The sequence below is a fragment of the Lithobates pipiens genome, unplaced genomic scaffold (genome assembly GCF_037356315.1).
Source record: "Lithobates pipiens isolate NorthernLeopardFrog02 unplaced genomic scaffold, aLitPip1_a1.2 Scaffold_18, whole genome shotgun sequence".
Classification (NCBI taxonomy): Eukaryota; Metazoa; Chordata; class Amphibia; order Anura; family Ranidae; genus Lithobates; species Lithobates pipiens.
Window position 1 is genome coordinate 28,624,610 of NW_027507758.1, and position 12,898 is coordinate 28,637,507.

A 12,898-nucleotide genomic window follows, 5' to 3' on the forward strand; every position below is an offset into this window, starting at 1 on the left:
AGCCTTTACAATCCCTTTTAATACCATAAATAATGTTGTTAGATTTTTACTCCAGGAGTATAAAATGTTTGGTAGTTCTAAAGAATCAATACATTAAAATTTAACTAAACCCATTCGATTTTAGTCGACTAAAATACGACTAAAGCTAAGAGGGCATTTTAGTCAAAACTATAACTAAAACTAAATTGAAATTTGATGTCAAAATTAACACTGCATACATTTTTACCGGTTTATACCGTGTATCCAGTGGCTTTACATGGAGTTCTTCTTTTAAAGTGCATCTAAAAGCAAGTTATTTACCTTTAACGCGTTCTATGCAGTAAAGTGAAAAAAAACAAAACAACAAAAAAAACAACCTAATGCATGCATCTCCCCTTCCTCCCAGATCCCCTGAATACATACCTGAGCCTGTTCGCGATCCAGCGTTGTGCACCCAAGCAGTGGCTCGCTCTCATCTCTCCCTCCTCATTGACTCAGACACCGCAGCGGGTGCCGTTGACTCCTGCTGCTGTCAATCACAGCCATTGAGGAGGGTGGTGGCGGCTGGTGCTCAAAAATTTTGAAAGAAAAACCCCTTCAATTGTAGCTTCACTGTGCCCATCATACGCTGCCAGTGTGCCCATTAACCACTTCAGCCCGGACCATTTTGCTGGCCAAAGACCAGACCCCTTTTTGCAATTCGGCACTGCGTCGCTTTAACTGACAATTGCGCGGACGTGCGACGTGGCTCCCAAACAAAATTTAAGTCCTTTTTTTTTTCCCCACAAATAGAGCTTTCTTTTGGTGGTATTTGATCACCCCTGCGGTTTTTATTTTTTGCTTTATAAACCAAAATAGAGCGACAATTTTGGAAAAAACGCATTATTTTTTACTTTTTGTTATAATAAATATATAAAAAACGTTTTTTTTTCCCCTCAGTTTAGGCCGATACGTATTCTTCTACATATTTTTGGTAAAAAAAAATCGCAATAAGCGATTGATTGGTTTGCGCAAAAGTTATAGCGTTTACAAAATAGGGGATAGTTTTATGGCATTTTTATTAATCATTTTTCTTTTTTACTAGTAATGGCGGCGATGAGCGTTTTTTTTATTTTTTTTATTGTGACTGCGACATTATGGCGGACACATCGGACATTTTTGACACATTTTTGGGACCATTGTCATTTATACAGCAATCAGTGCTATATAAATGCAGTGATTCCTGTGTAAATGACACTGGCAGTGAAGGGGTTAACCAGGGGTGGCAGTGTAGGGGTTAAGTGTTCCTAGGGGTGTGTTACTAACTGTTGGGGGCTGGGCTTTCATTTAGTGAACACTGATCTCTGCTCCAATCACATGGAGCAGAGATCAGCGTCACTTGTTGCTAGGCAGAACGTGGAGATGCTGTTTACAACGGCATCTCTCCGTTCAGCCGCCCCGTGAGACGATCGCGGGTATGCCCGCGGCGATAGAGTCCGCGGGACCCGCGACCGGACTCACGGCGGTCCCGACCAGCACGCGAGCTCGCCGGCGGCGGCGTGCTCGCAATGGCAAGGTGGCGTTAGAGATTGGACGTACCTGTACGCCAATATGCCTGCCCGTGCCATTCTGCCGACGTACATCGGTGTGCGCTGGTCGGGAACCGGTTAAATGCTGCCAGTGTGCGCCCGGGGTCCTTAATGCGTCCCCTGCCTCATCTCCCATCTTCTCCTACTGACAAATGTCCAATAGCGGCACCTGTTGTTTCAGTCAGTCAGGTGACGGGTAACAGACCTGAGCACCTGATTGGTGGAGAGGCGGTTCAGTGTTAGGAAAGCGAATGACTATTCGCTTTCCTAACACAGCTGAGTGGCATGCCAGGAGCGCCGACAGAGGATCTAAGAAGTGAAGGATCGAGGCTGCTGTGTCCAAAACCATAAAACCATTACACAGAACAGGTAAGTATAACATTCAACCATTTACAATCACTTTAATAAGATTTAGGCCCCTTTCACGCTGGGGCGGGAGCGGGGTCGGCGGTAAAATGGTGCTATTCTTAGCGCCTCTTTACCGTAGTTTTGGTGGCGGTATTTGGCTGCTAGCCGGGCGGTTTTACCCCCCTGCTAGCAACCGAGAGGATTAAAACCACAGCAAAGAGCTGCTACAGCAGCGCTTTGCCGGCAGTATAGCCACGGTGCCGCATTGATTTCAATGGGCAAGGGTGATGTATGCACTGCTCCAAAGATGCTGCTAGCAGGACTTTTTTTTAGCGTCCTGCCAGCGCACATCTCCAGTGTGCAAGCCCTCGGGGGCTTTCACACTGTTGACACAGCAGCGGCCCTTTCAGGGCGCTTTGCAGGCGCTATTTTTAGTGCTGCAGCGACTGCAAAGGGCCTCAGTGTGAAAGGAGTCTTAAAGAATTTGACGAAGTGTGGCAAGTAGTCTAATAACTCTTTTACTACTAGCATAACTCTATAATTATTTCATGGCTCCACCCATAGCTGTAATATAGTTGATGGCTATTGATTTTAATGCCTTTATCTCTGCATCCTATTAATTTTTATTTTTTTGTGATCTGTTTTGCAGCTGCAGGAAATGCGTTTTGTCAGGCAGCCAAGCTACACATGCAACTGCAGAGCAAACACGATGCAGCTACTAGTTTTGTAGATGCTGGCAATGCCTATAAGAAGGCTGATCCACAAGGTAAGATTTATGCTGTATGTGATGTCCGCCATCTTTGCCACACCTCGGCTTTTTACACACATGAATCATCCCATTGCATTATTGCTGTGACACTTTTGGAGCCGTGCTCAAAGCTTGAATGGGCCGGTTACCTTAAGCTGACTGCATGTATCACCGCATCTTTGTGCCTTTTTTTTAATCTCCTCACTTGTATTGCATTCTCTACTGCATCATAATCAGCATGTCATAAATGAAAATGTTATTTTTACATTCTGTATGGTTAAGATGCTTTTCATTGTCTTTCCCAAATTGCTAACCCTAGAGGCCATCAACTGCTTAAATGCAGCCATCGATATTTACACTGATATGGTAAGAAGCGATTACTCACTAGTAAGCTGATTGTTCCTGTACAACAGTGGGACATCCCTGTGACTTGATTAGCATGTCTGCCATAAGAGAAATGTAGGGGGTTAACATTGCTGATCCTCCTGAAATAGTTACTGGCTGTTAAAACAGCGTCTGTGATTAAAAAAAAGGTCAAAGTAGAGTCAGGTATCTTCTACTTTTGTTCAGGGTCACAGACTCAGCATTAGAACCAAGCAGCTAGCATTTTACAAATGAAGAGGTCAGAGATGGACATTTTCCGAAGCTTCTTCTGCTCCGTACTGCGCAAGCTCTGCGCATGCGCAGTACGGGGCAGACAGTATCCGATGGCAGGACACTATATGCCAGAACACCGGCACTCTTGGTCCCTCCCTGGTGAGTGTCTTCACAGCAAGTGGCTTGCTATGTGGACACCCGAGCCGCAGCTCTGTGTATCCATTCAGACACAGAGCCACGACTCTGCCCGCCCCCTTTCTCTCCTGATTGGCTCTCACTGCTGTCAGTCAGTTAGCCAATGGCACCACTGCTGTGTCTCAGCCAATCAGGAGGGAGAGGCACTTGTGCAACATCGCTGGATGGAGATGGAGGTTAAATAGAAGGTCCAGCCTGGGTAAAAAAAAATGAACAGTCATCAGCTACAAATACTGCAGCTGGTGACTTTAATATTAGAACACTTACCTGTCCAGGGAGCCAGCAATGTTGGCACCCCAGGCGATCTTCGGATCGACTCCTGGGTGCTGCCACTGTCATTCCTGGTAAGGGAACCCGACAGTGAAGCCTTTAGGCTTCACAGTTGGGTTCCCTATTGCGCATGTGTAAAGCGCACGCTGTGCTTTCTAATTGGCCTGGCGGCGAGGGAAGGAGGAGGGGGGCTGAACTTTCAGGAGATTGGGCCATGGCCAGTCACCGTAAGTGTCAAAAACATGTCCGTCCGTCCGTCCGTCCCCCCCTCCCCCTGAAAGATGCCAAATGTGGAGGAAGCGAGAGTTCCACTTCTGGGTGGAATGTCGCTTTAAGGTGAGTATTAGGGCTGCTGAAGGGGGCAGCTGCATTAAGATAAAAAAAAACCTTCTGCCTTTTTAGAATCGTTTTAACCACTTACTCTCCGGAAGGTTTTACCCCCTTCATAACCAAGCTATTTTTTTGTGATACGGCACTGCGTTACTTTAACTGACAATTCCGCGGTCATGCGACATGGTAACCAAATAAAATGTATGTCCTTTTTTTCCCACAAATAGAGCTTTGTTTTGGTGATATTTGAGCACCACTGCGGTTTTTAATTTTTTGCGCTTTAAACAAAAAATACGACAATTTTGAAAGAAAAAAAAAAAAAGTTTTTCTTACGTTCTGCTTTAAAACACATCCAATAAAAAAAATTAAAACAAATGTATTAATAAATTTAGGCCAATATCTATTCTGCTACAATTCCGCTATTAATTCCATTAAGCGTATATTGATTGGTTTGCGCAAAAATTGTAGCGTCTACAAACTATGGGATATTATATATTTTTATTTTATTCTAACTAGTAATGGCGACTTATAGCGAGCCTGTGATATTGTGGTGGACATTCAGACACTAACTGACACTTTTTGGGAACCAGTGACACTAATACAGTGATCAGTGCTAAAAATATGCACTGTCACTGTACTAATGACACTGGCTGGGAAGGGGTTAAACATCTAGGGCGATCAAAGTGTTAAATGTGTGCCGGACCAGTGTTTTAGTGTACTGTATGTGCAGCTTTTACTAAGGCAAGTAATGAATTTTATTCCCTGCATTGCGGGGAAAGAAAACCCATCACTTCACCCCCACTGACAGAACAGGGCTCTGCTTTGTTTACATAGGCAGGGCTCTGTCCTTTTGTAAATTCCAGACAATCGCCTGGGGCAGTAATCCACTGGCCGACACCTGCTGATCGACATCTTCCAGAGTTGAATCACAGCATGGCCCGTTGGCAGTGGCGCACGCCCCCTACCCAGAAGCTCTGGATCATGTGCTAGGCACATAATATAGGTGCAGCAGAGCCGCCTTACTGCCGTATATCTGTTATATGGTTGGCAAGCAGGTAAAAAGTGTATGTCTGAGCAAAATTAAAAAAAGAAATATGCAACACATCTCTGGAATGCATGAACATTTTTCTCTGTATTTTGTCTCTTTAAAAACATTTCAGAACAAATAGAAAAATACCTGATCTGTCAACAATCCAGTGCACTCCTAACTTCCTGTTTGGGCTGACAATACAGTGTCTCAAAATTCCCAAGCAACAATGTCAGGCTGCCCAGTTCTGCAGGACTACAGGACCCCCCTCCTCTCCATAGCCTAAGGAGAAGATGTTCTGCAGTGCAGCAGAAGAGAACGGGGAGATCTCAGTGCAGCAAAGGCACTGTGCTTCCAGCTCAAACCGAAACTTGGGGGTGCACTGGATTTCCTGCAGAATCACCAGGTGTTTTGTGTACTTCCAGCATTTTTTAGGGACAAAACATGGGCAATGTGCACTGTTGCAGAGATCTACTGCATGTTTTTAATTTTTTTTTATTTTTTTTATTTTGCCCAGGCATACACTTTAGCATATAAAATCACATTTTTAAATCTCCTCCCAGTTTTTTACAGAAAGATATACACCACCGCTCAAAGGCAGGTCCTGGGAACTCCGAGATAATTGCTCCAGGTGAAGGGATCCGGGTGCGAGCCACAGCATGCAGATAATGTGGATAATGACAGAACTCTGGACGGCCGCACTCCAATGCTAAAACTATGCTTAATTCAAATAATATTTAGGACACAGCAAATGACATCATAGCGAAAGATGCTAACCACTGACGCGTTTCGCACTAAGGCTAGTGCTTATTCATAGCTGGTTAACCATCGTTTTTAGCATTGGAGTGCGGCCATCCAGAGTTCTGTCATTATCCACAGTTTTTTACAGAAACTTTGGTCAAAAAATAACCAGGTGTAATATGTTCTGTTTTTTTTTTTTTTTTTAGCTGTATGTGTTCTTTTAGGTTGGTGACATAAACCGGTTTTCTTTTACAGGGAAGGTTTACGATTGCTGCTAAGCATCACATTACAATTGCGGAAATTTATGAGAGCGAACTTGTTGATATTGAAAAGGTAAAAATATATTTTCTATTTCATCTAGTTAACCTGTTTAAAGGCTAAGTGCATCTTTCTGAACATATTACGCCAGTATTTAGGGTGTAAAATGTTTAGCATTCACCCCCTGATTCCCCTCCCTCCCTGTGACAATGGGTGGGGAATCCTCTCCCTGCACCTGCTATCACAATTTTAAAACCAGTGCAGCTGTGCTAGGCTCCGCCCACTCAGCTACGTCATTTATTCCGTTTCCTGTGAATGAACAGACTACAAGTACCATCAACCATTACAGCTGACAGCTTTGTAGCTCTCAATGAGCTGCGAGGGCACTGGTGTTTGTTGATCTTCTTTCTCTCAAGTAGCTGTCTGCCCGTATATCAAAGGTATGGGCAGACAGCTATTCTGGGAGTCTGCAGGAGCCTGGAATTGCACCTGCGATCTCCTGATTTGCGGGTGCAATGCTCTGCAGGCTCTTTAGGAAAAAGATAATAAATGCACATTTAAAAAAAATAAAAAAAATTATTATTACTATTTTATTACTTTTTATTACAATTTTTTTTTTTCAAAGGGTGAACTTTAACCTTTAAAGAGGATATATTGCTTTTTATAATGTATTAAATTTATTTATTTATTTTTAGGCTCAAAAATAAAATGCCCTTTTTTATTTTTTGTTTGTTTGGATAAATTAAAAATATTATATGTGAATATTTTGTACCCTGTGTTAAATTTGTAAAATAAAAATCATTAATATTCTAATAAAAAAAAAAAATATTTTTATTTAAACATCAGGACAGCACAGTGGTGTAGTGGTTAGCACTTTCACCTAGCAGCAATAGGGTCACTGGTTCAAATCCTGACCGCGACACCATCTGCCTGGAGTTTGCATGTTCTCCCTGTGCCTGCGTGGTGTTTCCTCCCACACTCCAAAGACATGCTGGTAGGTTAATTAGATCCTGTCTAAAAAGAAAAAAAAAATTGGCCATAATATGTGTATGTCAGTGTTGTATGTGTTTGTGAGTGTGTCGGGACTCTAGAGGGTAAAGGACCACACAAAGCTGCAGATGGACACTGGTAGCAAGAAAGCGCCCTGTGGCGGTTCAGTTTCGCATAGGTAGCGCTATACAAGTCATTCATTCATTCAAGACAACATACTGCTTAAAGGGGTTGTAAAGGCAAATGTTTTTTCACCTTAATGCATTCTATGCATTAAGGTGAAAAAACATCTGACAGTGCCTGCGCCCCCAGCCCCGAGCCCCCCCCCCCCCCCCCCCCCGTTTTACTTACCTCACCCCTCGAAAATCCCGCGCTCGCCCCCGCTGTCCTTTTTCACCATTCAGCCTTGCCGCTGATTGGCTGGAGTGGATGGATGGAAAGCAGCGCAGCCATTGGCTCGCGCTGCTGTCAATCACATCCAGTGACTCGGAGCGCCGGGGGGCGGGGCCGTGTGATGCAGCGAGTGGCTATAGCCGCCGGCTGTATCACGGGAGCGCGCCCGCAGGTGCTTCTCACCATGCGAGGGAGCTCGCATGAACGCGAGAAGTACCTGCGGGAGGAAGCCGAGACAGCCGCCGAGGGACCCCAGAAGAGCAGGTTCGGGGGCCACTCTATGCAAAACGAGCTGCACAGTGGAGGTAAGTATAACATGTTTGTTATTTTTTTGTTTTTAAAATTTTTTTTTACTTTACAATCCCTTTAATTTATTTTCCATGTTGTATTTTTGAGTGTCGTGATTAGTGAACTTTTGACTTTTTCAGGCCATTGCACACTATGAGCAGTCAGCAGATTACTATAAAGGAGAAGAATCCAACAGGTAGGGTAATATATTTATATTTAAAGTTTTTTGAGATATGATGGGGTAAGAAGTGATTATATATATATATATATATATATATATATATATATATATATATATATATATATATATATATATATATATATATATATAATAAAAAAAATAATTTTGGGCTTTTATTTGTAATTTCAGCTCTGCCAATAAGTGTCTGCTGAAGGTGGCTACATATGCCGCTCAACTGGAGCAATACCAAAAGGCAGTAGAAATCTATGAACAGGTAAAGAGTCCCTTTCTTATTCTGACATTTGTCTTTATAGCTCAATGAAAATGATATTTTTCTGTGATGGGATTGAGACACATTGACTACAATACAAATTTCAGCCTTTTAAACTCGACAGTATTGAAACAGTTTAAGTGAACCAATGAGGGCAGATACATGGCAGATGCTATTAATGGCTTGCCTCAAAGTGACACCAGGGGAGATTTACTAAAACGAGTGCACTCAGAATCCCCCCCCCCCCTTTTTTTTTTTTTGTACTTAATTCCTTTACCCAAAAATTGTACAACACAACATAGGCAAGAGTAAGCATGAACGGGTACAAAGGTAACCAGATTTCAGTGTTGGTGGGTAGACAGTGGGTAGTCTGTCTAGCAATAATAATGTACATACAAAATTAAACAAGTTTCAAATCGGTAAACGGCCAACAAGCCACAGATATCCCTGCTGGAGGTGACGGATAGCTCCTCCAACAAACGCATACAAACATGGAAACAAAGGCAACCAGATAAAGTGAGTTGTGGTAAAAAATACTGGGGTCACTCAAAGGACCCCAATGATGGGTGTATACTGACAGCAGAGAGTCCTACTTTCAGAATGCAATGTCTCGGGGGAGGGGGTTAATTCCTCCATCCACCAACTTTTATGGCCAGCTTTAGTGTATTGCAGTTAAGCTGCTTCAAAATAAGAATCTGGTTCGGTTAATTCACTAGTGTGCTGTAGCCTTTGCTAAAATCCTATCTGCCTGCAGCATGCTGGAGATCTAGACCTTTGCTCAACAATAGCGTGCAGCTGTGCACACCTCCAATGCTCCAACATGCCCCCGCATGGCGCTCGCATTAACGTCACTGCTCAGGAAGCGTGAGCCGGGTGCAAATATCTTTCCTTCTACAAGCAGAGGGAATCTGAAATACTTTAATCTTAAGGAAGCTCTTTTCATTGTGTTAGACTGAATTAAGTTTTACAGTGCCTTGAAAAAGTATTCATAATCCTTCATTTTCTACATTTTGTCATATTACAACCAAAAACGTAAATGGATTTTATTGGAATTTTATGTGCTAGAGCAGGGATCTCCAAACTACGGCCCTCCAGCTGTTGCGGAGCTACACATCCCATGAGGCATTGGAAAACTCGGACATTCACAGACATGACTAGGCATGATGGGAATTGTAGTTCCTGAACAAGTGGAGGGCCATAGTTTGGAGACCACTGTGCTAGACCAACACAGTGTCACATTTGTGAATTGTGAAGTGGAAGGAAAATGATAAATGGTTTTCAACATTTTACAAATACGTGAAAAGTGTGCCATTGTGCATTTGTATGCCGCCCCCCTGGGTCAATACTTTGTATAACCACCTGTCGCTGCAATTACAGCTGCAAGTCTTTTTGGGGATGTCTCTACACCTTTTCACATCTAGAGAGGGACATTGTTTCCCATTTTTCTTTGCAAAATAGCTCAATTTCTGTCAGATTGGATGTAGAGTGTCTGTGAACAGCAATTTTCAAGTCTTGCCACAGATTCTCAATTGGATTTAAGTCTGGACTTTGACTGGGCCATTCTAACACATGAATATGCTTTGATCTAAACCATTCCATTGTAGCTCTGGATGTATGTTTAGGGTCGTTGTCCTTTTGGAAGGTGAACCTCTGCCCCAGTCTCATGTCTTTTGCAGACGCTAACAGGTGTTCTTCTAAGATTGCCCTATATTTGGCTCCATCCATCTTCCCATCAAGTCTGACGAAATTCCATGTCCCTGCTAAAGAAAAGCGTCCCCACAACACGATGCTGCCACCACCATATTTCACGGTGGGGATGGTGTGTTGAGTGATGTGCAGTGTTAATTTTCCGCCAAACATAGTATTTTGCCTTTAGGCCAAAAAGTTCAATTTTTGGTCTCATCTGACCAGAGCACCTTCTTCCAGCTCTGTCCACCACATGGCTTCTCGCAAACAGGACTTCTTATGGCTTCCTTCCAACAATGTCTTTCTTCTTGCCACTCTTCCATAAAGGCCAGATTTGTGGAGAGCACCACTAATAGTTGTCCTGTGGACAGATTCTCCCACCTGAGTTGTGGATCTCTGCAGCTCCTCCAGAGTTACCATGGACCTCTTGGCTGTTTCTCTGATGAATGCTCTCCTTTCCCGGCCTGCCAGTTTAGGTGGGCGGCCATGTCTTGGTAGGTTTGCAGTTGTGTCATACTCTTTCCGTTTTCAGATGATGGAACATGATGCTCATGCTCCGTGAGATGCTCAAAGCCTGGGATCGTTTTATATAAGCTCAACCCTGCTTTAAACTTCTCCACAACTTTATCCCTGACCTGTCTGGTGTGCTCCTTGGCCTTCATGAGTCTGTTTACTAAGGTTCTCTAACAAACATCTGAGGGCTTCACAGAAGAGTTGTATTTATACTGAGATTAAATTACACACAGGTGGACTCTATTTGCTAATTAGGTGACTTCTGAAGGCAATTGGTTCCACTAGATTTTAGTTAGGGGTATCTGAGTAAAGGGGGTTGAAAATAACTGCACGCCACACTTTTCAGATATGTTTAAAAAAATAAATTAAAAACATTTTATAATTTTCCTTCCACTTCACAATGATGTGCCACTTTGTGTTGGACTTTCACATAAAATCCCAATAAAATACATTTAGGTTTCTAGTTGTAACATGACAAAATGTGGAAAACTTCAAGGGGTATGAATACTTTTTCAAGGCTCTGGATTCTCACAGTATTTCAATATACTTTTTTTTTTTTTTTTTTTTAATGTTTAGAACTTCCTGAACACTTTTTAGATTCTTGTGATTAAAAATAAGGCCAGAAAAGTACACTGATTCTAGAACATTGGAAATATTGAGCTAATGGAAACAAGCTGAGATAAAATAAAGTGTAAGTGAAAAGATGGGTTAATGTGTTCATAACTGGAAGGACTTCAGTTTTGTTACTGCTCCGTAATCTGTCTTTATTTCTGCATGTGGGTGGTGTCTTCATAAATCCACAATCTAATCTCTTCTAGGTTGGTACCAGCACAATGGATAATCCTCTGCTGAAGTATAGCGCAAAAGAATATTTCTTCAAAGCTGCTCTCTGCCACTTCATTGTGGATGAACTGAACGCCAAGGTAACGTGCATCGTATATTCTGTGTGCAAGTCTAAGCTATTACAGCAGAGGTCATTGTCTTTAAAATACTTCCAGATCTGTTTGGCCTGCCATTTTTATTCCCCCTCATTTTATTAAATTGTATATAGACCCAAAGGCTTCTTTTAGACCCCTTCAGGGCTTCCATGCTAAAAAAGCGTCTGTAAAGCTCACGAAAACCTATTTCCATTAAAATAAATGAATGGGCGGTGAAAAAATGTCCCTCTCCATTGAAATTAGTGGAAAGCTTTTCAAAAGCAGCCGAAAAGCTCTTCAAAAACACTCAAATGTTTTATTGACAATTTAGAAGCACCTCAGTGTGAAAGGGGCCTTACACTGGTGGTATGCTTGTGACCCTCTGAAAAGCAATCTGCAGTGGAGCCTTTTTCAGAGGGTGCTATAGCAGTTTTAGTCAGTCCCTGGCTTATTGTATATCTCTGGGTACTCCCAACAATGGGGTCTCCCTATTCTTGTGGGAATAAGCCAGGCAGCCATCGCAGGAGTATAAAACAAAGACAATTCCATAGCTCAACTAACCAACCGGTCTTCTGACCAACCAAATTAACCTGTCTAACCGTCTGCTAAAAGCAGGGGTTTAGTTAGCACACATTTGCAAATGCATGTGTAAGCTGCAAGGCCTCGTCACGGCACCCCGTGTTGCTTGCAGTCCTAACACTACAAATTTATAAGTGTCTCCACAGTGGAAGCACATGCATGGAATGGATAGATGTGGGACAGGTGAGCCTGGAGACTGCCCAAGGCCCCCTTAAAGGAACAGGAGCACACTGGACACCCAGCAAGAGCACAATGACAGCGAAGGTGCCCAGTGTGTCCCCGGACCATATATACAGACAGTTCATGCAGGAGTGCATGAATGTAGACAGAAAATGTCTGCAAGCAACCTACAGGAGATCGGCAGTTCTGAAGATGCAGCAATAGAAAAAATAACTGAGAAAATACAACTTTTAACCACTTCCCGACAAACGCACGCATGTACATCGACAGAATGGCACGGGCAGGCATATTGGTGTACAGGTACGTCTAATCTTAAATGCCGCCCTGCCATCGCGAGCGCTCTGTCGTGCTGGTCGGGACCCCCGTGAGTCCGGTCGCGGGTCCCACAGACTCGATCGCCGCGGGCATACCCGCGATCGTCTCACGGGGCGGCTGAACTGGGAGATGCCGTTGTAAACGGCATCTCCCTGTTCTGCCTAGCAACAAGTGACACTGATCTCTGCTCCATGTAATTGGAGCAGAGATCAGTGTTCACTAAAAGAAAGCCCAGCCCCCAACAGTTAGTAACACACCCCTAGGAACACTTAACCCCTACACTGCCACCCCCTGGTTAACGCCTTCAATGCCAGTGTAATTTACGCAGGAATCACTGCATTTGTATAGAACTGATTGCTGTATAAATGACAATGGTCCCATAAATGTGTCAAAAATGTCCGATGTGTCTGCCATAATGTCGCAGTCACAATAAAAAATCGCTGATCGCCGCCATTACTAGTAAAAAAATTATTAATAAAAATGCCATAAAACTATCCCCTGTTTTGTAAACGCTATAACTTTTG

At 43.1% G+C, this 12,898-nt stretch overlaps 1 protein-coding gene across 1 annotated transcript in view; it reads left to right on the top strand.

Annotated features, from left to right (window-relative positions):
* The window catches only part of LOC143987043 (beta-soluble NSF attachment protein), a 54,445-nt gene that overhangs the window by 23,628 nt on the left and 17,919 nt on the right, over positions 1-12,898 (top strand). The window contains exons 3-8 of the mRNA XM_077485507.1: positions 2,545-2,661; positions 2,963-3,009; positions 6,059-6,136; positions 7,873-7,928; positions 8,103-8,187; positions 11,202-11,306. Of these exons, the coding sequence (XP_077341633.1) occupies positions 2,545-2,661; positions 2,963-3,009; positions 6,059-6,136; positions 7,873-7,928; positions 8,103-8,187; positions 11,202-11,306 (488 nt within the window). The remainder of the gene's footprint in view (positions 1-2,544; positions 2,662-2,962; positions 3,010-6,058; positions 6,137-7,872; positions 7,929-8,102; positions 8,188-11,201; positions 11,307-12,898) is intronic.